This window comes from Diplotaxodon limnothrissa, linkage group LG7, assembly GCF_057381915.1.
Source record: "Diplotaxodon limnothrissa isolate DT_005_m linkage group LG7, D_limnothrissa_male_GT1.1, whole genome shotgun sequence".
NCBI lineage: Eukaryota > Metazoa > Chordata > Actinopteri > Cichliformes > Cichlidae > Diplotaxodon > Diplotaxodon limnothrissa.
In genome coordinates this window covers 62161842-62188214 of record NC_140602.1, presented here as the reverse complement: position 1 = coordinate 62188214, position 26373 = coordinate 62161842, and the positions used below count along the sequence as shown (strand labels likewise).

At 38.6% G+C, this 26373-nt stretch overlaps 1 protein-coding gene across 1 annotated transcript; it reads left to right on the top strand.

Annotated features, from left to right (window-relative positions):
- Positions 1-997: 997 nt before the first annotated feature.
- On the top strand, positions 998-24476 carry chd1 (chromodomain helicase DNA binding protein 1). The gene is made up of 36 exons (XM_085360108.1): positions 998-1349; positions 2747-2864; positions 5035-5242; positions 6912-7031; positions 7209-7399; positions 7572-7846; positions 8070-8295; positions 8801-8901; positions 8996-9174; positions 9281-9405; positions 9543-9759; positions 9868-9957; positions 10098-10288; positions 10663-10851; positions 10988-11150; positions 11834-11986; positions 13457-13528; positions 13600-13749; positions 14223-14371; positions 14691-14787; positions 15802-15897; positions 16003-16179; positions 16409-16569; positions 16678-16719; positions 16790-16923; positions 18304-18442; positions 20486-20636; positions 20899-21021; positions 21312-21455; positions 21564-21851; positions 21940-22071; positions 22212-22390; positions 22705-22804; positions 22891-22942; positions 23051-23297; positions 23596-24476. The coding sequence occupies exons 2-36, from the start codon at positions 2812-2814 to the stop codon at positions 23855-23857; spliced, it is 5376 nt and encodes a 1791-aa protein (XP_085216234.1). The 5' UTR covers positions 998-1349; positions 2747-2811; the 3' UTR covers positions 23858-24476.
- The last annotated feature ends 1897 nt before the right edge of the window (positions 24477-26373 follow it).

Genomic DNA, 26373 nt, shown 5'->3' with positions numbered 1-26373 from the left:
TATTTGCGGTCATATACTCACCCTCTGGAGCACAGTCCGTTTATCTTATCCATCAGTCACCCCATTGCTTTTATTCTGTTTGGTCGCCTATAACTTTAACATCACTATGCTGGATAAATTTGATGGCGATCTGTGGACACAAATGTGGTATCCTCGGAGCTCATCAGTAGCATCCTTACTGCTTTGAAATATTTACAGATGCAGAATATGAGCTTCCGGAGCTTCGCCATCCCTGGATCACCTCCTATTGGTCCATACCCACAAACACATGCAGTGATTCTGCCGACCTAATGCCCCCTTATTCCCTGAAGCAGATCATCTTGTTGTCAGAGTTAACAGGCATATCTGTCATATTTCTATCAGTGTATGCACTATCGACCAATTCATATCTGTTTAATGTCAAATTTGTTACAGAAGTAAAATGAGGTCCATTCAGCATGCAGTAGACAATGTCGCCAGCAGGTGGTGATGTTGCTACATAAGGGTTTAATTTTCTGCTGCTTGCGGATAGTTTTTCAGATAGCGCGCGTGCGGCTGTCACTGCCTCTAAAACAGGCATGCTTATTTAAAATAATCTCTATTCTAAATAGCTATTTTGTTTCTGAAAGCCCAGGTGACTGTACGTGTGAGTTTGTATTGGATTCACGTACTTGTTTTTCAAAATGCATTTTTTTATATATAAGGAACACTCGCCAAGAGCAGAGAAAGCACGTTAAGTGGATCAAACACACACACGGTCTGGAGAAGGGTTGTACGTTTCAAACTACAAAAACTATGGTTGACGGCTATCGTAATTCCTTAAACAAGACGGACTTTTATGTACGACCTTGTATATGTATAACCTTGTTGTTGTGATGACCTAAATTATCAGACTAGCTTTATTTCCATTTGTTCCAATAAAGATAAAGACGACTTATGAGAAACCGACGTTTCCTGCTGCTACAGTGGAGGAGTAAGGAGCAGAGTCGTTACGTCACTGTCCGGGGTTTCCTGGAGAAGTGAACCCTACGGCGTCATGGCGGAGGCCGGTTGTGGAAAGACACTGGAAATAAAATGCTAGCTTTCTACAGTCGCTGCTTATCAACGGGCACTGTATTTTGTAACTTCTAAAACGGCAAACAGGACTTTGGTTAAGAAGAGGAAAACCAACATTCTACCAGTTCTATCGACCGGAGTCTTTCGGGCTGCGCTCCCTAACCGGGAGATAGCTAGCAAGTTTACGGTAGCATTAGCTACCAGCAGCTGCTAGCTCGCCAGTTAAATAAAAGAAGAAAGGACCCCTGGACTGGAAAGGCTGGTTTAGACAAATATTTTATCGGAGTTTCACGAGTAACCTAAACTAAAGACAGGTAACACACATCATTTAGTTACTTAGTCCTTACGCTAGCGAAAAGTAAGCTAACGTTGCATGTTGATGTTGTAAAAGCCGCGAGAAGTGAACAGCGAATGAAAACAAGATGGGAGAGGGTGAAGTTGGTTAGCTAATTTGGTTTTGTGGGTTTAATGATGAATACTAAATTTGTTTAACTGTTCATCCCAATCCACTGATTGCGCATATATTTACATAGTTAAATATTATTGATGATTAACTTTGAGTATCATCTGTAACTCTAAAGTTATCATTCTATTGGTTTCCTATTAGAGCAAAGTTTTCTCATTTTGTTAGCTTCTGTGCTAGCCTCGTGCTTCATAGCGTTAGCTAATGCTGTTTGCCTTGACAGCCCTTGTGATGGCCTGTGAGCCAGTTCTCCTCATGTTTATTTCACCCACATTGACACAAAATGAAACAAAGTACCAAAGGTACGTACAGTTTGAGCTACTTGGTTGCGGTGCATACCGTAAAGGTATAAAGTTCACAGTTGTCACGTGTAGGATTTTAAATCCAGAAAACAATAGCACAGCATAAAGCGGCTAGCAAACTGTAGCTAGATAAACATAGCAAAGTGGTTACAGGTAATCAGGTGGTTGCAGGTTTTGTGCTGAATCTTATTTTGTATATTTGTTCTTTATAGCTGGCTATGTCTGCATACGCTACTACTACCCGCCAATCGCTAATACTGCCATCGTTAGCCGGTAATAGCTAGTTAGCTTGAGCTACTTGCTAAACTGTAACCATAGTGATAGTGTACCCAAGTGATGACTTGAGGGTGTCCTGAAACTATTTATTCTGATTTTATTTTTATTTATTTATTTAGTTTTTCATCTTCTTCGGGTACACACGGAGCTTCATGTGTACATGAAAACACGCTGGTATAGTGCAGGCCTGATAGGCCTCTGCGGTGTGGGATAAATGACGTTCAGCTAAGTAGCATGTAGTGACAGCCATCCACACAGATCACACTTTTCTAGTTTTAACTTGAAATAGTCATATCTCAACACGTTTATCTGTGTTTCAGACGCGGTTCACTTCTCTCAGGATGAAACCACAGACCTGATAGATGTCTTGAAATGGTTTCAATTGAAACTAATTTAGCGAAAGTATATTTGCGTCCCTGCTTGCATGGTTCACAGGACAAGCTTTGATGCATTGGTTGTAGTCAGTCACGGGTGGTACACTAAGCTTGTACTTTGCCATATGGATCTGAGTTTTATCAAGCTCCACCTAATCAGATATTTTAATGCATGTTGTTGTGAAATTCTATTCCTGATATTATTCTTGTTTCAACGAGTAATAATATAACCCCAAGTATTTGTAGCATTTGTAGCATACAGTTCTTTTTAAACTTGTGTGTATTTTTGCTCACAGGTTAAACACGTGGACCGTACTACTACAGGTTGCCAGGTTGAAGTCTATATATTTTTGACTTCAGCATGGCTGGACGCAGTGAGGATGAAAGTGTAAGCAACAGCAGTGGAGAATCCAGGTATTGATTATTTATTTTTTTATCACAAATAGAAATAACAGTTTGTTGTTTACTTATTTAGAACATCATCTCATACCTTACATACTAGATTGTCCATCACAGACACCGTCAAAAGGTGTCTGTGATGGAGAGATCTAATTTTGGTTGTTCCCTTGTGACAAGGGGTTGCCACAGAAGGTGGCAGCACATGCTTGATTTGGCACAGTTTTTTCTGGATGCAACCCCAATCAAATCAAAAGCAATTTTTTGCTTGCCAGGCAAATGTGTCAAATGTTACACCATCAGAGGCCCTTTGTCAGTAGCCAATACAAATGTTTATGTCATTTGTTATGCATTTTATATTTTTTACTTAACTGAAAAATATGTACACAATTACACATTTATTATAATTCAGTTTTATAAAATCCTGTATATGTGAGTGTAGAAAGTAGTAGAGAAATGAATACCTGAAACCTAGCTAGCTTTAGCTGCAGTGAAGCACTTAAAGCTACATAGAGACAGTATAGCATTTCCCTAATACTAATCTATAACTGTTGGTTATAAATTGTTGTTAAAGGTACCACACGTTATAGTCATCCCTCAGCATCCAAATTCAGAAACCTTGGTGTTATTTTTATTTTTTTTATTTAGCCATGTCTTTGGAGAGCCATTCTCGTGGATCAATTTGAAACTGTTTTGTTTTTTCAAATGAGAAATATTTCTAAGCTTTGAATTCTTCTGTCAAAAGCTGAATTAAGGATGATTACCCATGCCTTTATTTCAGCTCGTCTTGGTTAGTGTGACAGTCTGTTTACGTGTTTACGTGACCGTCCCCAGTCGGTACAGAATGCTGCTGCTAGGCTTTAAACCAACACATGAAAGAGACTGCACATTACTCTAGTTTTAATCTCTTTACATTGGCTACTGGTTCGTTTTAGAATTAATTTAAACATTTTAGTCCTTACTCTTCTTGCAGTCTGAGATCTTCCAGTCAAAGATTGTTAATGATCCCACAAACTCACTTTAAGAACAGAGGGGATAAATCCTCTAGAGCTGTGGCCCCTGGATTGTGGAATGCCTTACCTCCGTGTTTGCGCTGTTTTGTTGATTCTTTTAAGAAGCAGCTGAAGACTGATTTAATTAGACTGACTTTTAACTAGTTTCAGGTTGTATACTGTTTTATGTTTTAATCTTCTGTGTTTTTGTTCATGCCTGTTTTTATTGTAAAGCATTTTGTGGTTTTTCACCTGTGAAAGGTGCTGTATAAAAAAGGTTTTCTTACTTGCATTACTTTATTAGTCCCCTTGGGACTAATAAAGGTATATCAAATCAAATTACAAATTCCCCACAGCTCTCGTCTATGGGTATAGGATTGACTGAGTTCCAGTTCCTAACGGTAAAAAAAAACAAACAACTTGTGTCAATTTATATTGTTTATTCTGAACAAAAAAAAAAAGTTTTTGTCTAAGTCTGTTGGTTTTGACAAGTCCATGAGAATCCATCAGGGCTGTCTCATAGCAGTTCATTTTTGTGTTCTTGGTCATTGTCCTGTCCCCATTCACATCATTACATTCAGTGTCCATGTTAGCAGCATGCTATGATACTTTTGCCCTGGAAATGGAATCGTGTGCTTTCCTGGGTATTGGTATCAAACTTTAAATTCTAATAATGTGACAACCCTGATAAATAGAATTGATAATGATAAAATCCCGATGCCCATCCCTGTCACAGGCAGGATTTCTTGTACTGCTCCACTATTGTCACTAATGGCTCTCTAAAGCTGGAGATATGAGTGATGCAGGTGGTTTCATATTGTGACATGATATATTTACTGGAGAAACAGTTGATTATTGCTGTTTATGACAAAATAGTCTTATTTATATTTGCATAGAAAATCATTCATGGTATAGCAAGAATTTTTAAATATAGAATTCTTTGGAAGGCATTGCTGCACCTCTTTTTGATTCCATACACCTATGTGTCATGTGTCAATCTCCACCTTCAGGCTGAGCAGGAGAGGGGTTGGAGAGTGAGCAGTTGAGACTCCAAGGGGTTAAATGATTTCTGTTTCTGATATGGGAAACCCAACTTTTGTTATGTTATTTCTGCTCAAGTATGTAAAACCTATTGTAATGTTTTGCTTTGAGAACTTGATTCATCTAGTAATTACTAATGTCTTTATATGTAACAGTAATTCTGATGATGAATCCGGTTCTGGATCGGGTTCAGCTTCAGGATCCGGCTCAGGCTCGAGTTCCAGCTCTTCCAGCAGCAGCAGCCAATCAGGGAGCAGTGACTCAGGAAGTGGCTCAGACTCTGGCAGCCAATCCGATTCTGACATAGAAAAGTCAAAGGAGAAGATCGAACCACCAAATAAGTCAAACATTGATGGAGCTGAGGTAAAAATAAAGTTTTAAATTCCCAAAAGGTGGGCTGCTATTTTCTATTGCATATGTACAAACATGATATTATTTAGAGAAGCACTTGTAAAAATGTTGCCTAAGCTTTTTGGTTCCCACTGTCAAGTTTACTTAAAAGTGAAGTTGATCGCTATTTATTGAGTTTTAAGAATTATCAGTTTAATAGATGGTTGCAATTAAAGCATTGATTGAAAAGACAAATCATCCAGCTGTCTTTGTTAATTAAAAATCATTTTAATAGCACATAAACAGTACTAGTGAAGGTCTTACTGCCATACTATCATACAGTGCTAGTATGATCTTTTTATGACCGTTGACAGTGGACTTGTCTCTGTGCTTGTCCTACTAGAGGTTAGTACAGCATTGGGCTAGGCGATAAAATGATAAAGATAATTATCACTAAATAACTTTTCCTTCATATAAATCTGAGACATGATCAATATAATCTGGACAGAACTCAATCTATTCATGTTTTGACAGACGACATGACAGGCCAATAAAATAGTGATGAAAATAGTGCTGCAGGCACTTGATGACATGTAATTTTCTACTTTTAAAATTTGAAAAAAAACTGAGGTTGTTATATTTGGCCCTAGCATTACCTTGGCCTGTACTACTACAGGGAGGAACCTTGAAGTCATTTTTGGCTAAGATATCTCCTTTAACCCGCACATAAAACAGACTAGCACTGTCTTCTTATTGTTAAAAGCATCCGGTCTCAAAACTATTTAAAAATGGTGTGTTAATAACAAAGTTACTAACACACTGTTCTAAAAACTCCCTGAAAAGCATTCAGTGGGTTTAAAAGGCCTGTGCTAGGGTGCTATCAGTTTTTTTCCATATTCTTTTCATTTTCTCCATGTTAAACCCAAAATCAATATCACAAACAAAGTCTTGTTAATAAGGTTTTATCATATCTTAAGGATCTCATACAACTTGCCTTGTTGATGTGGTTTATAGATGTACTCTTTTCCATTACCGTAGTACCTATTCGGCTCGACTCCATTAGGTGATGGTATCTGGTACCAGTTTTGTCGTCTTTTTTTGTTTGTTTGTTTTTTGTTTTGTTTTGTTTGTTTGCTTGTTTGTTTGTTTTTAAACACCTACCCGGTCGGGGTTCTGAAGAGTCTGAGGAAATCTGAAAATTTGACATCAACAGACACTTTGCTATAGATTGGCCAGTCAATGGCGTAACTTGATGCGTCATTAAAGTGACTCCTTCACTAAAATTAAACCTGCAATTCTTAAAACCCAACAATGAGGACAAAACACACCCCTGTGGTCCTTGGGTCTGACAATAAGCCGTACGCCAAGTAGTGTATACTATTGCTTTGACATGCATGTGTTTGTGTACCGTATAAATGATACCCTGAGACTTTTGGCCACATTGCTATATTGACCGTGCTCACATTAGCTGATAATGAAAAACGAGTCGCGTTGAGTCAATCCGAGTAGGTACTCATGGAAAAGGGCTATGGCTGTATATCACCACACTCTGACCCTTGCATTACACATTAGCTTAGAACAGCAGGGTTGGGCAAAACCCTGGACCATTCAATAAAACGTAGATTTTATTTAACCGGTCTGGCACATTTGCAGTGTACTGTTCCTGTTTTTGTTAATCTTTGAGTGCATTCATTGGTTGCAGTTCTGGAAGTCGAACCCAAGTATCCTAGCAGTGCAAAGATCTGCTATGCTCAGGAGACAGCAGCTTCAGCAGCAGCAACAACAACAGAGACAAAGCTCATCAAATAGTGGATCGGATGAGGTTTGTTTTATACTCTTATAGACCCTAACCCTTCCCCAAAAACATTTTTCTTGCTATTTGAATGGAAGCTAGTCAACAATTAGATATTGCATAAGTGTACCTAAGTCAAATGATCATAATCTGACTTTTCATGCATTTTGTTTTGTTTTTTTAATATTTTGTGGTATGTTTTTCCAGGACTCTTCAAGTAGTGATGAATCGGACTCCTCCAGTGGATCCAAAATGAGAAGAAAATCTGGTTCTTCTGACTCTGGATCAGGTTCAGAATCTGGTAGTGGTTCTGGGTCAGACTCATCAGCAGAAGAGTCTGAAACAGCATCAGACTATGAGCCAAGTCACAAAATCAAAAGCAGGAAGCCTCCAACCAAGTGAGTTGATAGATGGTCTTTAATTATTGCTTAGATACGCTATTTTATACTATTCTTTTAACTATTTCGTCACAGTAACTCACTTCAGCTGTTTAGCTCTGGATCTGATGTTTTGTGAAGGAATGTAAAGAGTTAAACTTCACTGCCTCTTTATCTATTATTCATGTCTCAGGATGAACTTTCGAAATGGAAAAAAAAGCAACACCCAGAGAAAAAAAGCCCAGAAAAGTTCATCATCTGACGATGAGGATGATAACTTTAAGAAAATTACATCTGGAGGGCCACGGCGGCAAGCCACGGTCAACATTAGCTATAAGGAGGACGAGGAGCTGAAGACTGACTCAGATGATCTGGTTGAAGTTATGGGTGAAGATGTTCCACAGCCTGAAGAAGATGAGTTTGAAACACTGGAGAGAGTAATGGACAGCAGGATCGGGAGGAAAAAAGGTAAGAAACAGAGTCAAGATCAAATATGTCATACATTCTGGTTAAATTGACGCTGAAATAGGAATCGCCCAGAATTATCACAGTGGTTTTAGGTGCAAAGTCAATGAGGTAAATTTTATTATTTTGATCTTTGTGTGACACAAACAGCTCAACATTCCTTATGGTCTATTCAAGTCTTTAAGTAAATACATTTTAAGCACTGTTTCTTTATTTTTCCTAACAGCAACGGGCAGTTCAACAACTGTATACGCTATCGAGGCAGATGGAGATCCAAATGCAAATTTTGATCCCAACAAAGAAGCTGGTGATATCCAGTATTTGATAAAGTGGAAGAACTGGGCCCATATCCATAACACCTGGGAGACTGAGGAGACACTCAAGTTACAGAATGTCAAGGGCATGAAGAAATTGGACAATTTTAAGAAGAAGGACCAGGAGAAGAAAAAATGGTAAGCGTTTTAACTTGGCACTGCTGATTTAAGAAAGCTTTTAAAGAGCTCTTTGCATGCTAAAGTGTTTTAAACATTGAGCAGCAGGAAATGTCATAATCATATTATTGAATAAAAGACAATAATGTAAGTGAAAGAAACTGTTATTGGACTGAAAATTCAAAATAAACCTGTCAGAAAGATGGCAAAAATCCCCAAAAGAAAGGAATACAAACACTTTAGCACTAACTAGGATGAGAAGAAAAAGAAAATTAGTTGCTGTCTTGTTCTGGAAACTATTAGAAATAACAGTAATCCACCAGCTCTGCAGATTGTGGGGGTTGCCACAGCACTATATCAACTTTCTAAAGTTTCTTATTTTTTCTATGGGGATTAACACTGCTCGCAGAAATTTGCGGTCTTTTATTTTGCTTTATGCTTTATATTGTAAGGTAGACCCTACAATAATACATAAAACAATACATACATTGTTAAATTTCAATTTTATTTTTTTCCATGTCACCAGGTTGAAGGCAGCATCTCCAGAGGATATTGAATATTTCAATTGTCAGGAAGAATTAATGGATGACCTGCGTTCTCAGTACCAGCTTGTAGAGCGAATAATAGGTATTTTTGCATATATAAAGCACTCTGCTCTCAATATAATCTGCAACACTGGATGTGTATAGCTTAATAAGTCTGATTTTTTTTTTTTGACCAGGACATTCAAACCAGAAGTCAGCAGCTGGTTATCCAGACTACCTGTGCAAATGGCAGGGCTTACCATACTCTGAGTGTAGTTGGGAAGATGGTTGTCTGATTGCTAAAAAATTCCAGAAATGCATCGATGATTACATGAGCAGAAACCAATCTAAGACCATTCCATTCAGAGACTGCAAGGTAACTTACTCCAAACTTTATTCTCTTACATTTTCTGATTTGAAATATACTGAGCTTTGAGTTTTGGTTCAGAAAGGAATTCTCCAACTTCTGTTCTGTCACTTAGGTGCTGAAACAGAGACCTAGATTTGTGCCCATGAAGAAGCAACCAGCTTACATAGGAGGTGATGGTTTGGAGCTCAGAGACTACCAGTTAGACAGCTTGAACTGGATGGCCCACTCCTGGTGCAAGTAGGACAAATATCCAAGAAAACATTGTCATTATTTGGATTTTGGGGTTTCTCCTAGATCCCCACCAAATTTTATTGGGTTATGTTCTGTTCTTACATGCTGAATGTTCTATTGGTCTGCTCTGTCTTAATTCATAGAAGCAACAGTTGCATCCTTGCTGATGAGATGGGGTTAGGGAAGACGATCCAGACCATCTGCTTCCTGAACTACCAGTTTAATGAGCACCAACTGTATGGGCCCTTCCTGCTGGTTGTGCCTCTTTCAACACTAACATCTTGGCAGAGAGAAATCCAGCTGTGGGCCCCTCAAATGAATGTTGTGGTCTACCTGGGAGACATCAGCAGCAGGAATATGGTATTGTGGTTTTAAACACCTGTTAAACGGGGCTTATCAGAGAAAAGCAATTGTTTGTTTGTCTTAATTCTACAATTTAATGTTGTCTTCCTTTTCTTTTGTGAATAGATCAGAACACATGAGTGGATGCATTCTCACAGCAAGAGACTGAAATTTAACATCCTCCTTACAACATATGAGATTCTCCTCAAAGACAAGGTCAGCTGGCTTACTTCATTATAGATCCTAGGTTGTGTATTTTGCCCATTTTTATAGTTATAACACATGAAATGATAGAGCTCGACTCAGAAGATGTTAAAATTACTTACTTTTTTTTTTTAAACAACTTTTGTCTCCAGTCATTTTTGGGCAGTGTTAATTGGGCCTTCATTGGTGTGGATGAGGCGCACAGACTGAAAAATGATGACTCCCTCCTCTACAAGACAATGATCGACTTCAAGTCCAATCACAGGCTTCTGATAACGGGAACACCACTGCAAAATTCCCTGAAAGAGCTCTGGTCCCTGCTGCACTTCATTATGCCTGAAAAGTAGGCCATGGCTAATGTTACTTTCAAGCAATAACTCTTAGTATGTTAAGTATGAATTTGAATTGAATTAGTATGTCAGTACCAGTAAATTTGTTCATTTACATTAACTGCATAGGCAAAGGTGTGAGTTATATGTGCAGATAATGTTTATGCACTTTTTTCTTTGTTTACATTAAAGCAAAATAGTGGATAATGGTGACAGACAGGGCAAAATAGTTTTGACAGTGGTATAATAATATAACAAAAACACAATAGATAAAAATTTAAAGGCATTTAGAAATGAAGAATAATCACACCTAACCAGTTTGTTCCTGTTTTTCTTTTCTATATCACTATAAGTCAGTTGATTTGTGTAAAATTTGTCATTTCAAAAGGTTTCATTCGTGGGAGCTGTTTGAGGATGAACATGGCAAAGGTAGAGACTCTGGCTACACCAGTCTTCACAAAGAGCTGGAACCTTTTCTACTGCGCCGTGTCAAGAAGGATGTGGAGAAATCTCTTCCAGCTAAAGTGGAGCAGATTCTCAGAGTGGAAATGAGTGCCATTCAGAAACAGTATTACAAGTAAGAGCTGGATGGTGCCTGCATTTCAAGAAACATGGGCAGGGATGTGTAGCTTGGGCTCAAAGTTTAAGCATCACTAAAAATATTATAGCATTAGTAATATATGCATGTGTCCTGTTTGCCTGTTTGTGTTCAGGTGGATCCTAACAAGGAACTACAAGGCTCTGAGTAAAGGTACCAAAGGCAGCACGTCAGGTTTCCTCAACATCATGATGGAGTTGAAGAAGTGCTGTAATCACTGTTACCTTATTAAACCTCCAGAGGACAATGAGTTCCTTAACAGAGCTGAAGCTTTACAGGTATGTTTTATGTAGTAACAATATTAATATTGATGCTGAGGTTTTACTCATTTAAAATAAATACATTTACAATATTTAAATGTATTTAATTTTCCTAAATGTGTTACCACATTTAATCATTCAATTCTTGGTTTTTGAAACCCAAATAAGAATCATGCTTACTGCAATAAATGTTAGCTGTCCATTTCATATGATAAATTCTATTCAAAACCAGATTTAGATTGTGTGTCTAAATGTCTGCAAAAGTGAAGAAGAAATGGACACGCTGCTCTAATTTAACACTATATGCTTTGTCAGCGGTGCAAAAAACCATTTTTGCCATTTGAGGGTTGACTGGTTCTCTCTATAAACAAATTCTCTAACATTTATATTATATGTTAGATATATAAATTATATCTAATTATATTTGCATGTGAATAATTGGAAAATATCATGCTACACATTTTCTTTTGCTTTCTTAAAAACTGAGGTCAAAATTCTGCAACTTAACATACGTAATACCTTTTTTTTAAGTTATTATTGTATGGAACAGGATGCATTTTAAATTATTTTTAAGGTGATCATGTTAGAATAAAAATAACAACTATTTTGTGTTGTGTGCTCCAGAAGTGTATCAGGTAAACCGTTACCTACTATATATTCAGTTTATGTCATGACTGTTGAGCGCTGTTGTCCTCCTACAGCATCTGATCCGCAGCAGTGGAAAGCTGGTTCTCTTGGACAAACTGTTGGTGCGTTTGAAAGAACGGGGACACAGAGTTCTCATCTTCTCCCAGATGGTACGAATGCTTGATATCCTGGCTGAATATCTGAGGAGCAGACAGTTCCTGTTTCAGGTAAATATATGCTGTTTTTCCAATACCATAATACATATTGTAGATACAGTTGTGGTCAGAACTTTACATCAGTGACATATCATGTCATTAATCGTGCCATGGTAATTTGGTAATTTGCTTTTAATGCTTTATTTAAACAGTTCTCTTTCCAAGATGAAATGATTGCACAGCATGCATCTTTAAAGACTTTTTTTTTTTTTTTTTTTTAAACATGATTTACGTGGACAAGTTTCAATATTTTTGGCTTTTCTCTAACCCACACAAAGTCAAAAGTATGCATGCATGCTCAAATATATACATACATTCACTTAAATCTTTCAATAAGTGGTGCTGAATGTTCCACAGTGTCATTTTTTTTCCTTCTCGACAGAGCTATGGTGGGTTAACGTAATTAGTAATCATGATTGACTGCAACTGGTAGTCTCTTTGCCAGCATAAGCATGATTTTATTAAAAGCACTCAATTGATTGACCAGCAGTCAGAATAATGGGAAAGATCAAGGAGAACTGAAGATTCACACAAGTTTGGAAGGTCTTTTGGTGCCATTTCCAAACAACTGCAGATTCCAAGATCATCAGCTCATACAGTTGTAGCAAAGCCTAAAAATTTTCCAGACTTTGCCATGGTCTGGAAAAAGACCTAAACTGTCAACCTCAGATGAGAGGACGGTTCATGGTCAGATAAGACTTAGACTAGTGGAGTAAAGGTGAGGCTTTTAAACCTAAGAAGTAAGAACACTGTACTGTCAAACACGGTAGCAATATCCTGCTTTGAGGATGTTTTGCTGCCGCTGGTTCTAGTACATTGCACAAAGATACTGAATGATGGAGCACTATGCCAAAATTCTTCAACATCACTTCAAATCAACATCTAGATTTTTAAAACATAAACACAGCTTGGTGTTCAGCAGGACAAGGACCCCAAGCGCATATCAAAACTGGTTTTGCAATGGCTTAAACATACCAGTATTATGCTTCTGGAATGCCTAAAGCCCTGAGCTTAACTGTGAACTCGGCACCACTGCTGCCAAGAAGACTGATCAAATATTCAGTCATAATTATGCCAGAATATTGTTGAAGACTACCAAAAGTGTCTGGTCAAGGTGCAATATGTAACCAGTAGTAATAGAGGTATATATTTGAACCTGCATGTATACTTTTTACCCTGTGTGGATTAGAAATGAGTTTATTTTATGTGTAAATTCATTTTTGAATTATGCACCCATGTATATTGTGCAAAAATTAGTCTACGATCGAATTCGGTTCAACTTCAATTCAATTTTTTTTATATGGCACCAGGTCACAACAACAGTTGCCTTAAGGCAATTGAGGCCATGGCTTGACCTCCATTCCCATGATTAATGTATAGAAACTTCTGACCACAACACTACATACACATAAAAATTGTGAATAAAATTTGTATATCCATTCTAAATATATTAATAATTTTGAATGTTGTAAATTTGTCTAGCGATTAGATGGCTCCATCAAAGGGGAGATGAGGAAGCAAGCATTGGACCACTTTAATGCAGAGGGTTCAGAGGTACAGTAACTCTTAATTATTTTAGATGCTGTTTAGGAAGGCCTGTACCTAATATCAGTTTCTATGCACAGGATTTCTGCTTCTTGTTATCTACACGTGCTGGAGGTCTGGGCATCAATCTGGCTTCAGCTGACACAGTGGTCATCTTTGACTCAGACTGGAACCCCCAAAATGACCTGCAGGCGCAAGCCAGAGCCCACAGGATTGGACAGAAAAGACAGGTAAGAAGAAACTTAAATCATTCAAATTCATTATATTTTTTAAACTGTATTTGCATTTGTAGAGTTTCGTACACTCTCACTAGTATTAATCAGTATTAATGGACCTAAGTCTACACCAAGCTGCAACTGCTGAAAATTTACCAGTGAATTAAAAACAGTGTTCATTGATTCGTGCAGTATATGAATCAGTGAACTCGGGAGGTACAGTAGGTCATCTGCTAATCAGAAGGTTGTTGGTTTGATGTCTAGCTGCTCCAGTCCGTTTGCCAAATACCCTTTGGCAAGATTGTGACCCCAAGTTACTCTCTGTGTCCAGAATGTGAATGTGTGTGAATGTTTGATGGCTACTTAAGCATAGGAAAAAAGTGTTTGTGGGGCATGTTATATAGAGCGTAAGGGAGCACAATACAAAACCAGTCCACTTATTCTTTATCATTATCTTGCCTATCTTACCAATTGTTATGGACCGGCAGGTGAATATCTACCGACTGGTAACAAAGGGTTCAGTGGAGGAGGACATCATTGAGAGGGCAAAGAAGAAAATGGTACTAGACCATCTTGTTATTCAGAGGATGGATACGACTGGGAAAACTGTACTCCACACAGGATCTGCTCCGTCCAGGTAAGTAACTTTATGTGCTTGTTCCCATATTGTTTCTGGCAGCGCTGCCAAGTCCATTTCACCCCAAAATTTGAGTGACTTAATCTCGTGTGTGTGCGCGTGTGTGTGTGTGTGCGCGTGTGTGTGTGTGTGCGCGTGTGTGTGTGTGCGCGTGTGTGTGTGTGCGCGTGTGTGTGTGTGCGCGTGTGTGTGTGTGCGCGTGTGTGTGTGCGCGCGTGTGTGTGTGTGTGCGCGTGTGTGTGTGTGCGCGTGTGTGTGTGTGTGCGCGCGTGTGTGTGTGTGCGTGCGCGTGTGTGTGTGTGTGCATTACTGCATACAGTTCAGCACCATTCAACAAGGAGGAGCTCTCTGCAATCCTGAAGTTTGGGGCTGAGGAGCTTTTCAAAGAACAAGAGGGGGAGGAGCAAGAGCCTCAGGTTTGTACCACAGTGCAAATGTCTAAATGTATTTAAAAAGCATTGCATGAAACAAACGTTTCATCAAAAAGAGAAAAAATATTTCAAAAGTATGTTAACACTCTTTGCCTTTAAAATAACATTTAATTAATTTAATTAAATAAAACAAATTTCCCATCTGTGGGACTAATAAAGGTTATTTATCTTATCTTTATTGCCCCAGTACACTTGTACATTGACCTACTCCAACTATCAACTGGCCAGAGACCAGAATTAGTCGATTAGTTTGTTTTTTTTACGATTTACATTAATTTACGATTCCAAACTGGTCCATTATACACATGCACAGCACTTTATGATCCATTCTTGATCATGCTGCAGCAAGAGTACCTGACATGGACTAGAAAGAGAGAGCATATTTCTCCTATATTGGCTTCCCTTCATTGGCTCCCTGTTAAATCCAGAATTGAATTCAAAATCCTGCTCCTCACATACAAGGTCTTAAATAATCAGGCCCCATCTTATCTTAATGACCCTATAGTACCATATCACCACATTAGAGCACTTCGGTCTTGCACTACAGGCTTACTTGTTGTTCCTGGAGTATTTAAAAGTAGAATGGGAGGGAGAGCCTTCAGTTTCCAGGCCCCTCTTCTGTGGAACCAGCTTCTAGTTTGGATTCAGGAGACAGACGCTATCTCTACTTTTAAGATTAGGCTTAAAACTTTCCTTTTTGCTAAAGCATATAGTTGGGGTTGGATCAGGTCACCCTGAATCCTCTCTTAGTTATGCTGCAATAGGTGTCGGCTGCTGGGGGATTCCCATGATGCATTGAGTATTTCTTCTTCAGTCACCTTTCTCACTCACTGTGGTTTTATATATCACTCTGCATTCAGACAGTGTATTATTAATATCTGTCTCCCTTCCAAAATGTGTCATTACCTTACAATATAATGCACCTTGAGGCAACTGTTGTTGTGATTTGGTACTATATAAATTCATTTGAATTGAAGTCTCTTGTAATCAACTCTCTAGGAAATGGACATTGATGAGATCCTCAAAAGAGCTGAGACCAGGGAAAATGACCCCGGACCTTCAACAGTTGGAGAAGAACTGTTGTCTCAGTTTAAGGTTGGGGGGAGGTTGTCTTTCTCCTTTCAGAAACTTGATAACCAGTGTTCAATATGTTACATTATTAAAGTGGTCCGTGTATTTAGTTTGTGCAAATCTGTGCAGGTGGCCAACTTCTCCATGATGGAGGATGAGGAAATAGACATCGACTCTGAGCGAAGTCAGCGGAGTTGGGATGATATCATTCCAGAGGAGCAAAGGAGGAGAATGGAAGAGGAGGAAAGACAGAAAGAGCTGGAAGAAATCTATATGCTACCACGCATGAGGAATTGTGCCAAACAGGTACCCAAGGAGTCACAACAAATACACTATATACTGCTGGAGAGAGAAAAAATGAAGGGATCACATAAGATACTCAATGTTTTATCTTGATCAGAAGTTAGAATGCGTTTACGCTGAAATCTTTCAGACATGCTCGTATCGAATCTGATCAAACTGTTAAGAACTGTTATGCTTGCAATATGAGACTGTAAATTAAATTCAGGTGATTTTTAATGGTTTGTTTGAACAGATTTATCAGAATGCAAATGAGGGCCGGCAAAGTAGAAACAGGAGATACTCTGGTTCCGACAGTGACTCCACATCTGATCGAAAGAGGCCAAAGAAACGAGGGCGGCCCAGAACCATTCCAAGGGAAAATATCAAAGGTTTTAGTGATGCTGAGATCCGGAGGTAACTATGTTAACTATGTTTTGTGTGTGTGTGTGTGTGTGTGTGTGTGTGTACATCTAATCAGCCTGACACATTCCTTTTTTTAACATATCTGTACACTATTGACAGGTTTGTCAAGAGTTACAAAAAATTTGGAGGACCACTGGAAAGGTAGAGTGCGCTACACTTTCATCTTGTTGTTTACATAAATGGCAGTCTGCTCAACATGTGCTGTCTTTAGGTTGGACGCGATTGCTCGTGATGCTGAACTCGTGGATAAGTCTGAGCATGACCTAAAACGCTTGGCAGAGACTGTTCACAATGGATGTTTGAGAACACTACGAGAAAACCCCTCTGGGCCAGAGAAAAATTCAGGTAACTAAAAAAAAAACTTTTCGTCCTTCTTATCATAATGTCTATTCCTCTGGTGGACATGTGGCATCTGTATTCTTTTAAAACAAGACCTTTTATATGAAAAAGGTATATTAGAATACAAATTAAAATACTTACATTCACCAAAAAAAGGAGTAATTTCAAAGACTAAACAAATCAGTATTGTGTGGTTTACAAACAAGACAATTATTCCAAATAATTTCAAGTTCTAAAACAGTTTACTTCTCTCTACAGGAAGATTTAAATCTGAAAACTAACATTTGTTGTGTGTGTTTTCCTAGATACGAACTAAATAAGTAGCTTTGGTTTGAGTGAATTTCATTTAAAATATCTGTGCTGGGGATGTTACTGCCAACAAATTTCTTGTTTAACTAATTGGGGTTGAAAAATGAGACTGACTAGTCTAAAAATAACACTCAAGTTGCATTTGGGGCCCCTTTAATGGACAATCTCCAAAGCTGCATGAACAACAGCATGATGTGGTCATTTTGAGCCCTGGAATCGTGTATTCAGGCTCAATATATATATTTCTGCCTTGAGCAAAACTGAAATATCTTCTGCATTGCTGTCATGAGCTGTTTTTTTTTTTTTTGTTGTTGTTGTTGTTTGTTTGTTTGTTTGTTCTAAACTGAGCGGGTTCATAGCACCTTTGGGTAAATGATGTCATACTGGTTTTCTGAGGTGGCTAACATTAGCATCAGAAGTCTTCTTTCCATGCAAATTAACATCCACATGTCTGTTGAGTGGTTATATGCCAGTTTATTCTGCTGTTTCCTGGACTGCCACTCCATCTAGTAGTAGATGGCTGCATGACATTTAGAACGCAATACTTCACTCTCAACAACTACATTCATTGACTAGTGCGGGTTGTGCCAACTAGCAACATCAGCATCATTTAGTTGATTAATCGCGCACATCCCTAATCTGTGCATTTAATGCATATATGTGTGGTATATTTTTATTGTAATGATAACATGGCCGCGTTTCTATTAATTTCCAGTCATTTGTTGAAATTTCAGTTTGTTCCAAGCAATAAGGTTATAATTTGAAGTCTGTGTCAAGTGTCAGTACTAATCTTGGGAGTTGTGTTGTGGTTTTAAATTACAGATGTGCTCTAATAATTTAAGAAAATATTTGCATTCAGATTAAATTTGCACAATATTCGTTGCTGGGCTATGCGGGATCTTTCAGATATTTTTGTATTTGACAAGTTATTTTGAAATTGCTATGCTAGGATTTCAGTACAAGTTATTATTTTGTTTAGCCACAGTTTAACTTCTTGTCATTGAAATTACATGGCATCACACAGGATTAGATGAAGAAATCATGAAATAGTTTCTGTTCCGCTTCTTTGATTATCAGGGGGCAGAAGAGGGAAGGTGAAAGGCCCTACGTTCAGGATCTCTGGAGTCCAGGTGAATGCAAAGCTTGTGATCTCGCATGAGGAAGAGCTGGCTCCACTGCACAAGGCTATTCCTGCTGACCCAGAGGAGAGAAAGAAGTAAGACTGATTATTTATTTAATTTTATTTAGTAATTTTTTGCTCACTGTATCTTTTAACCATTTTCTGTCACGCTCACTCCTGATGCAAACATCAGGGTTCAGAACCTTGGGGCTCAGTATCTTTCCCAAAAACATTTCATATATGGACTGGAGGACCAGGGCTTCAGTCATTACCCGTCCAATTAGCTGATCAAGTCTGCAAGGCTTCGTCCACTAGAGAAGTCATAATCAAGATGACTGGAGGAGCAGGCAGCTAAGCTTAGAAAAAATCATTTGCTGCAAAGTGTGTACATATGTGTCACATATCAGTATGTATTATTGTCCAGTGTGGAGTCAGTGCAGTATGCAGTCAGTCTTCAGCTGAAAATGTTAAAGGTATTAACCTCCAGAGCATCAGCATTAAGATGTGATTAATACATAATTGAAATCAACTATGATCAGCAGGATTGATCATAACTGATTTTAGTTTTCAGAGCATTCTTCTCTCCATCACCTTGATAATTCTGCCTTCTTCATAAGTTCGTCCACGCTGTTCTTGTCTTTTGTGTAGACACCTTCTCCTCAACAGGCCACAGCAAAAAACAGAGCCCTAGCCACTAGAGGTGGGAATCACCATACATCCCACGATACGATATTATCACAATACTTAACGCACAATACGATATTATTGCAATTTTTTAAAATATTTTGCGATATTCAGATTCTGTACATAAAGGTAAACTTTATCAATATTCATTTTATCTAATATCAAAGTCTGCACTGAATCTTTCTCTCATTTCAGTCAGTTTTACTGTTGACAAACTAAACGGTTTGTATTACAGTCTAGTCCAACTTAATTGAATGCAACCATCTGGTACAATTATAGCTATTTATGAAAACTATGCAGCCCCTTCAGCAACTGAAGAATTTGAAAGTAAATTAAAACAAAATATAATTTTACATTAAATAAAAAAAGTTTTAAACTTAATTAAAATAAAACATGTCTTAAATTAAAATAAGTAAACTGTCATGTTTATTGCTGCCAAAAAACAGTTAAACACATTTGGACAGTGAAGGAATGTCAGGATTCTTGCTCAGAAAAAGGATCAACATGCTCTGAAGTCAGAGCACAAAAACCTTTTTTTGTAACAAAATATCGATTTCTGCTGTCCCTGTATCGACACATTATTAGCAAGCAAAATATCACGATACTACACAGTATCGATTTTTTCCCCCCACCCCTACTAGCCACCACTCTATGGGTGAATGACCCATAAAGAAATGGATTTATTACAACAATAGTGCTGCCAAAATCACGTTGTTTTTCTAAAAATAAAAACAGGTTTAAATCTTTCAGATCTCTAATGTCACATTACAGTTCACTTAACCAATCCAACTAGATACAAACTGGCTGTATCTTTCTTTTTATAAAAGGTCCCATTTAAAAGATCTACATACTTATGGATTTCAAAAAATAAGTTAAATATTTCTATTTTCTTTATTTAATAACTGTATTAATAGTAATAACTGTATGTTTGCATACGTAAAGCACTTTATAAAAGAGAACAATGACCAACGAGTCTTACACTCCGGATTTTCCTCATCTGGCTGATTGTACCGAGCCACGCAATCAGCTGGCAGAGCCGATGCTTGCAAAATGCAATCAGTGCCATTTCAATAAAACAGTCTCTTGTTTCCTAAGCACAACCAAACAGTTTACAACATCACAGTACTACATGCACATCACACCACAAACATAACTGTTTCTTACTGAAACAGTTAAATGCGAAAATTCTGACATCCATCTGCATGTCCACAGGGGGGGAAAAATCTCCACGTTGCACATTTAGGCAGTTTTACTGTCAAACCAGAAGTATGACTCAGTCTGATTTGCTGTCTAAGCTGTTGGTCTTTTAAACATCAAAAATAAATCAGTAACACACAAATTCTCTAACAGGTTTTTCTGCATACACCAACCGTGCCCCTAGAGGTGACTAACTGTATATTTGTATGAATTTGTATATTTCTGTTTCTGTGATATTAATTTTATATTTTTGAATAGGTATGTCATTCCATGTCACTCAAAGGCAGCACATTTTGACATTGAGTGGGGGAAGGAAGACGACTCCAGCCTCCTCATAGGAATCTACGAGTATGGTTATGGCAGCTGGGAGATGATTAAGATGGACCCAGACCTTAATCTCACACACAAGGTCAGTCCATGCACAATAAATGTCTAATCTCATGTATATAATTATTTATGAATACATAGATGCTCAGGAATACGTGTATTTGCTTCGATGCTTCATTTAATACACAGCTTTGCAATGTGCAAAGTGTTTCACCCACATTTGCTTCTAAAAACAGACCTGCAATACAAACATATTTAGAAGGAGCATGTGTTTAAAAAGTGTGACAACATGAACAGTGTGCAGTTTTCACTGGGGATATTTCACTGTGTCCATTGTTGAACAGCTCCTGCCAGATGACCCTGACAAGAAACCACAAGCCAAACAGTTACAGACCAGAGCAGACTACCTCATCAAGTTACTGAGCAAGGACTTGGCCAAAAAAGAAGCACAGAAACAAGCAGGAAATGTAAGTCTTCATATAACTTTACATGTCATCTGTGTATCTTGATATTTATTTATTTTTTTGTAATTGTTTTATAGATTAATTATATCTATCTCTAAGTAGTCTGACTTTCTCACACAGTCCAAAGACATGTTAACTTGGATCAGGGCAGTTGGTGATTCTAAATTAGTGCACCTGTCCAGAGTGTACCTTGCCCTATGGCAGCTGGGATGGGCTCAAGGCCCCCCAACCCCTCAGGATGGATGGAAGGACAATTAAGTTTTCCAGAATCTATAATGCTTCTTTGTATTTAGGCCAGCTCACGAAAGAGGAAACCCAGAAGTAAAAAGAGCAAAACTCAAAAGTCAACAAAGACAGATGAGATGGTTAAGAGCCCATCCTCAGATCTCCCATCAGACAAGAGGTCAGATGATGAGGATGAAATGGAGACAGACAAGGTACATTTATTAATTTATCTATTTTGCTTTTTTTTGTGCGCTGTGCCTAAGATGAATATATTGAATTTTCAGTTTGAAAGTAAGTTGCTAACATGCTCTAATGATCAGGATCTGGCACCTATGAAGCTACCAAACCGACGAAGCCGAGCAGACAGGTTGGTGGTTAAAGAGGAGGATGACGAGGAAGACGACGAGGAAGAGAACTATGATGAGGAATGCGAGCAGGAAGCTTCCTCATCAGGGGAGCAGGAAGTCAAAGAGAGGGAGATAAAAAAAGAAATCAAAAAGGAGAAGAAGGAGGAAAGCTTTGAGATTAAGGACACAAAGGAGCTAAAAGAGAAAAAAGAAACAAAACCTCTTGAGGTTGTACATAAACAAGAGGAAAGCAAAGAAAAGGTGATTTATATTTTATTGATTGATAATTATACTAAGAATAGAATTGTAATTTAGTCAAGAATTAACTCTCAGAACCTTTTTACATCAGAATGAAGCCAAAAATGAGGTACGAGAACGGACAAAGAAAACTTATGACACGCCGGTCCACATAACGGCTAGTGGAGAGAATGTGCAAGCAGCTGAAGATTCTGAGGAACTGGATCAGAGGACCTTTAGTGTGGTATGTTGGGCTAATAATCAAATCTCTAAATAGAAAATAGTTTCATGATTAATGTCATGGATTAACAGATGAGCATAATTCAATTCCAGCAACAACATGGATTTCACTTCCTGAGGTGCATATTTGCTTTTGTGTTGCAGTGTAAAGAGAGGATGCGCCCAGTAAAAGCAGCTCTGAAGCAGCTGGACAGACCGGAGAAAGGGCTGTCGGAGCGCGAGCAGCTCGAACACACACGGCAGTGCCTCATAAAGATAGGAGACCACATAACCGAGTGTTTGAAGGAGTATTCAAATCCGGACCTGATCAAACAGTGGAGAAAGTTAGTTTACGTGGCCTCTTCTAGTTAAAGTCTTGATTAACATGTCAAGTTAAGCAGCTGACTAATGCCATTTGAACCTTGGACACTTTGTCATGAATGTACCATGTGGGTCTGTTCACTAAGTAACATGCCCGCATGGTAGATTTGTAGCTTTGAATAGATGTGGACGTGTTTCTTCTTTTTTAAATAAATGAGGCATCTTTGTACATTTTAAGACTGTCATAAACACTGTTACACTCAATGTCTCACACAAGTGTTATTTGAGTAATTTATATTTGCTAAGCAGATGGAAATGTTTTTTGTTTTTATTCCAGAAACTTGTGGATATTTGTTTCCAAATTCACTGAGTTTGATGCAAGAAAACTACACAAACTTTATAAGCATGCAGTAAAGAAAAGGCAAGAGAATGCCCAGGTATGTAAAAGCACTGTCATTTCTTATAATTATAATCTCTACTGACGTTAGAGATCCACAGTGATGATGGTGATGATTTTTCTTAGGCATTGGAGCAGAACACTAGAAGTATAAACACCCATGGCTACAGACATGCAGGTATAGTCTATTGTCTCACACACACACACACACACACACACACACACACACACAGAATAGGATGAAAAGGTTGACACTACTGTCACTTTTTCCCTTCTTTGTCTTCAGATATTGAAAGGCTGAAGGACAGCTCTCACCAGGACGAGAGCAGCAGGGACAGCTACAGCTCTGACAGGCATCAGCCTTCAGGAAGACACTTTGAGAGCAGCACCAGTAAGGAGAGACACAGCTCTGACTCCCACAGGAAATCCACAGCTGGAGAGTCCCGAAAAAGACCGTATTCCTCTTTCAGCAATGGAAAAGACCACAGAGACCACTACAGACCAGACAGCAGGGATAGAGACAAACAGGACAGGTGAGGGATGAGAACTGCTCAAAGTTCTTCTTCCAGAGATAGAAATGTCCTCAGTTGATTTTTACAGGCTACACAAGTTCTTTAAGGCCCAAACATGAAATGCTCCACAAGTAGGTTTTAAAGAATTCAGAATTGCTTTTGCAAGACCTTCATATTCAGGGAGGAAGAGAGCCAGGTGGAAAACACCACTAAAATGCTTTGATTTGTATTGGAATTAGACTGAAGTTAAGGTCATAGTGAAAGAAGTGGCCGTTTGTGTTGTTTAGCCATACTGACACTAATGTGTATGTATGCGCAGATACTATGACGACAGCAAGCACAGGAAGTTAGAGGAATTCCGCAGTAGCCGAGACCACCGGCTGGACATGAAGGATCATCACTCAGACCACCGCTCTTCCTACCGCTACCACTCAGAATGGCAGACAGAGCAGCGAGGCTCAGCCAGTGGGCAGCGCTCACCCTACGACTCCCGGTCACCACTGGGGCACCGCTCACCTTTTGACTACTCATCAGACCACAAGAGCACACCAGAGCAGATTTGGAGCAGCCGCAAAACATAACAGGAGTTGCCCAGGTCTGCAAGTAGCAGCCATAAACTCGGAAACACAGCAAATGCCTTACACAGACTGTGGACTCCAACCTGAAGCTGTTTGAAGCACTGCGTATCAGTCAGTTCAGCATGACTGTCATCTCCTCGCTTCAGCAGCAGCTCATCTCGGGAACCCGGCAGGGAGCGGCTCAAAGCAGGCAACAGATTAGAAAAATAAATAAATCAAAGCTTATTTTTGTATTTAAGAGTTTAAAGCTGTAGTGTCGTGTATGCTCAACAGCATGCGCCACAATTTTTGTTATTTTTATAAAACGTTTTTTTACACAAATGGACACAATTGACCCTGAGTGCTGCCTCATATGTCACCAACCTATGACACTGGATCCTGTATTTGACTGTTAGTTGTCTCTGTGTCTCAATCATTCTTAATGTGATTATCTACCTTATTTAAGTGTTAACTGAACAAGAAGTTGGTTGTCACATGAATAATGTTATAAGGTGATTTTTAAGGTGTCTGGACTCAGGCTCACCACCTGAAGTACCTCATTTACAGCATTTGTCATTTCCTCAGCAGTTTTCTTTTTGTGTGTGTGTTTTTGTAATTCCCCCACATAAGGCATGCATTATTTAATAACACATCTTAGCTGTAAAAAAACAAACAAACAAAAAACACATGGATGCTTTTTTCCCTTTTTTTTTTTTTAGCTATCATGTTTGTTTTCCTTAAATACTACTATTGTAAATTTTTTGTAAAATAGTAAATCGATGGTCTTTTTCCTCAGGCTCTTTGAATTTATTATGACTTGGCTTACCCCATCAACTCAGGCTTTTTGTCATTCTATAAATGAGTTTCTGTATATTTCTTTAAGAATGTAACTTTTGGTAAAGGGAAAGGTCTTTTAAGCATACCCAGTGTTCATTCACTAGTGCTTAGTTCTTTGATCTCTGTCGTGAAATGAGTGAGTTGGCAGGAACTGACTTGTCACAGTCTGGAAAATAGAAGCATCTGTTAGATGTTAAATAAAATATGCTTTTTACATGACTTTTTTTTTTCTTTACCTTTCATAGTTTATTTGTAGGCAATAATAATCTTTCTATGCAGCCAAGTATATTTGTGGTGAACCACCTAACTGAATGAAGTCACTGTTACAGTTCGCTCTGTTGTAGATAAATTTTCTCTATATTTCCAAAAGAATTTACACTGAAAATGCATGAATTTTTATGGACTGTTTTATATAGTTGTTTATGAAGCCATTAAAATCAATCACTGTACTCCCTCCTACCACCTCAACAGTGTGTTACATTTTTGGTTTTGCCACAAGTTAACCTTTTTTGGAACACACTATTACAAGACGTTGCTCAAAAAAATAAATGAACACTTTGAAAATATCAAATCTCAATAGGGGGGAAAATTGCTTAATATCTATGTTGCTATGGACTGAATACTGCTTTAGGAATGGATGCCTGTCATGGTGACTGATGGAAATTTAAATTACCAAACTACACATAGCTGAATTTAAATACAACCTGAAACCCAAAGAATGAAAAAAATTATGCGGCAGACTAGTCCATTTTGCTGGAATTTCGTTGTATAAACTTAAACTGGTACTCAGTATGGACCCCATATACTTTTATGTAAGCCTAACAACACTGGAGCACGCTCCTAACGACATATCAGATGGTTTCCTGGGGGATCACCTCCCAGACCTGGATCAGAGCATCTCTGAGCTTGGTGGCGTCAGATGGACCAAGACGTGATATATCCCAGATGTGTTCTGTTGGACTTAAGTCAGGTGTGGGGGAAGTCAATGGTGTCAATTCTGGTGCACCAGGAGGAAGTCAGGTACCACTGCACCAGTGTTGGTCTAGCACTGGATCCAAGGACTTCATCCTGATATCCAGTTAGTGTCCCATTGCCTGGCCTGTAGAAGTCTGTTCATTTCTCCCCCAGAACATTACTAACCCACCACCAGTGGGTCAGTCATGTAATATGAGTGATGTTACGCAGCATAATGTTCTCCACAGCTTCTCGCATCTATCACTGCTGTAGGACTTGCCAGTTCTAGTATTCTATACAAGGACCTTCTATAGCCCAGTCCACTACTCTTAGGGTAACTAATCTCAGCAAACCTTATTGCAGTGGCACATGTTGCTATGGTAAATGGACTGATTCCTATATAGCGCTTTTCTACTCTCCTGGAGCACTCAAAGCACTTTATACAACATGCCACACTCACCCATTCAGCACTTTCTTCTATGCTTTTCAGTGCTTCCTAGCTAATATTCGCTTCGATGGATGCATCAGAAAGCACACTGGTATCTTATTGAAGCATCAAACCACTAACCTTCGATCAGTAGATGACCTGCTCTACCTCCTGAGCTACAGCCAGGAGAGGAGTCAAACTTAGAGGAATCTTAGAGGAGTTGAACTACCTTTGCAACCTGTAGGGTCCAAGTCTCGCCTCATGCTACAAGTAGTGACCCGGACTCTGGACTTCTACACAAAAGCAAAACTAGTGAAAAACA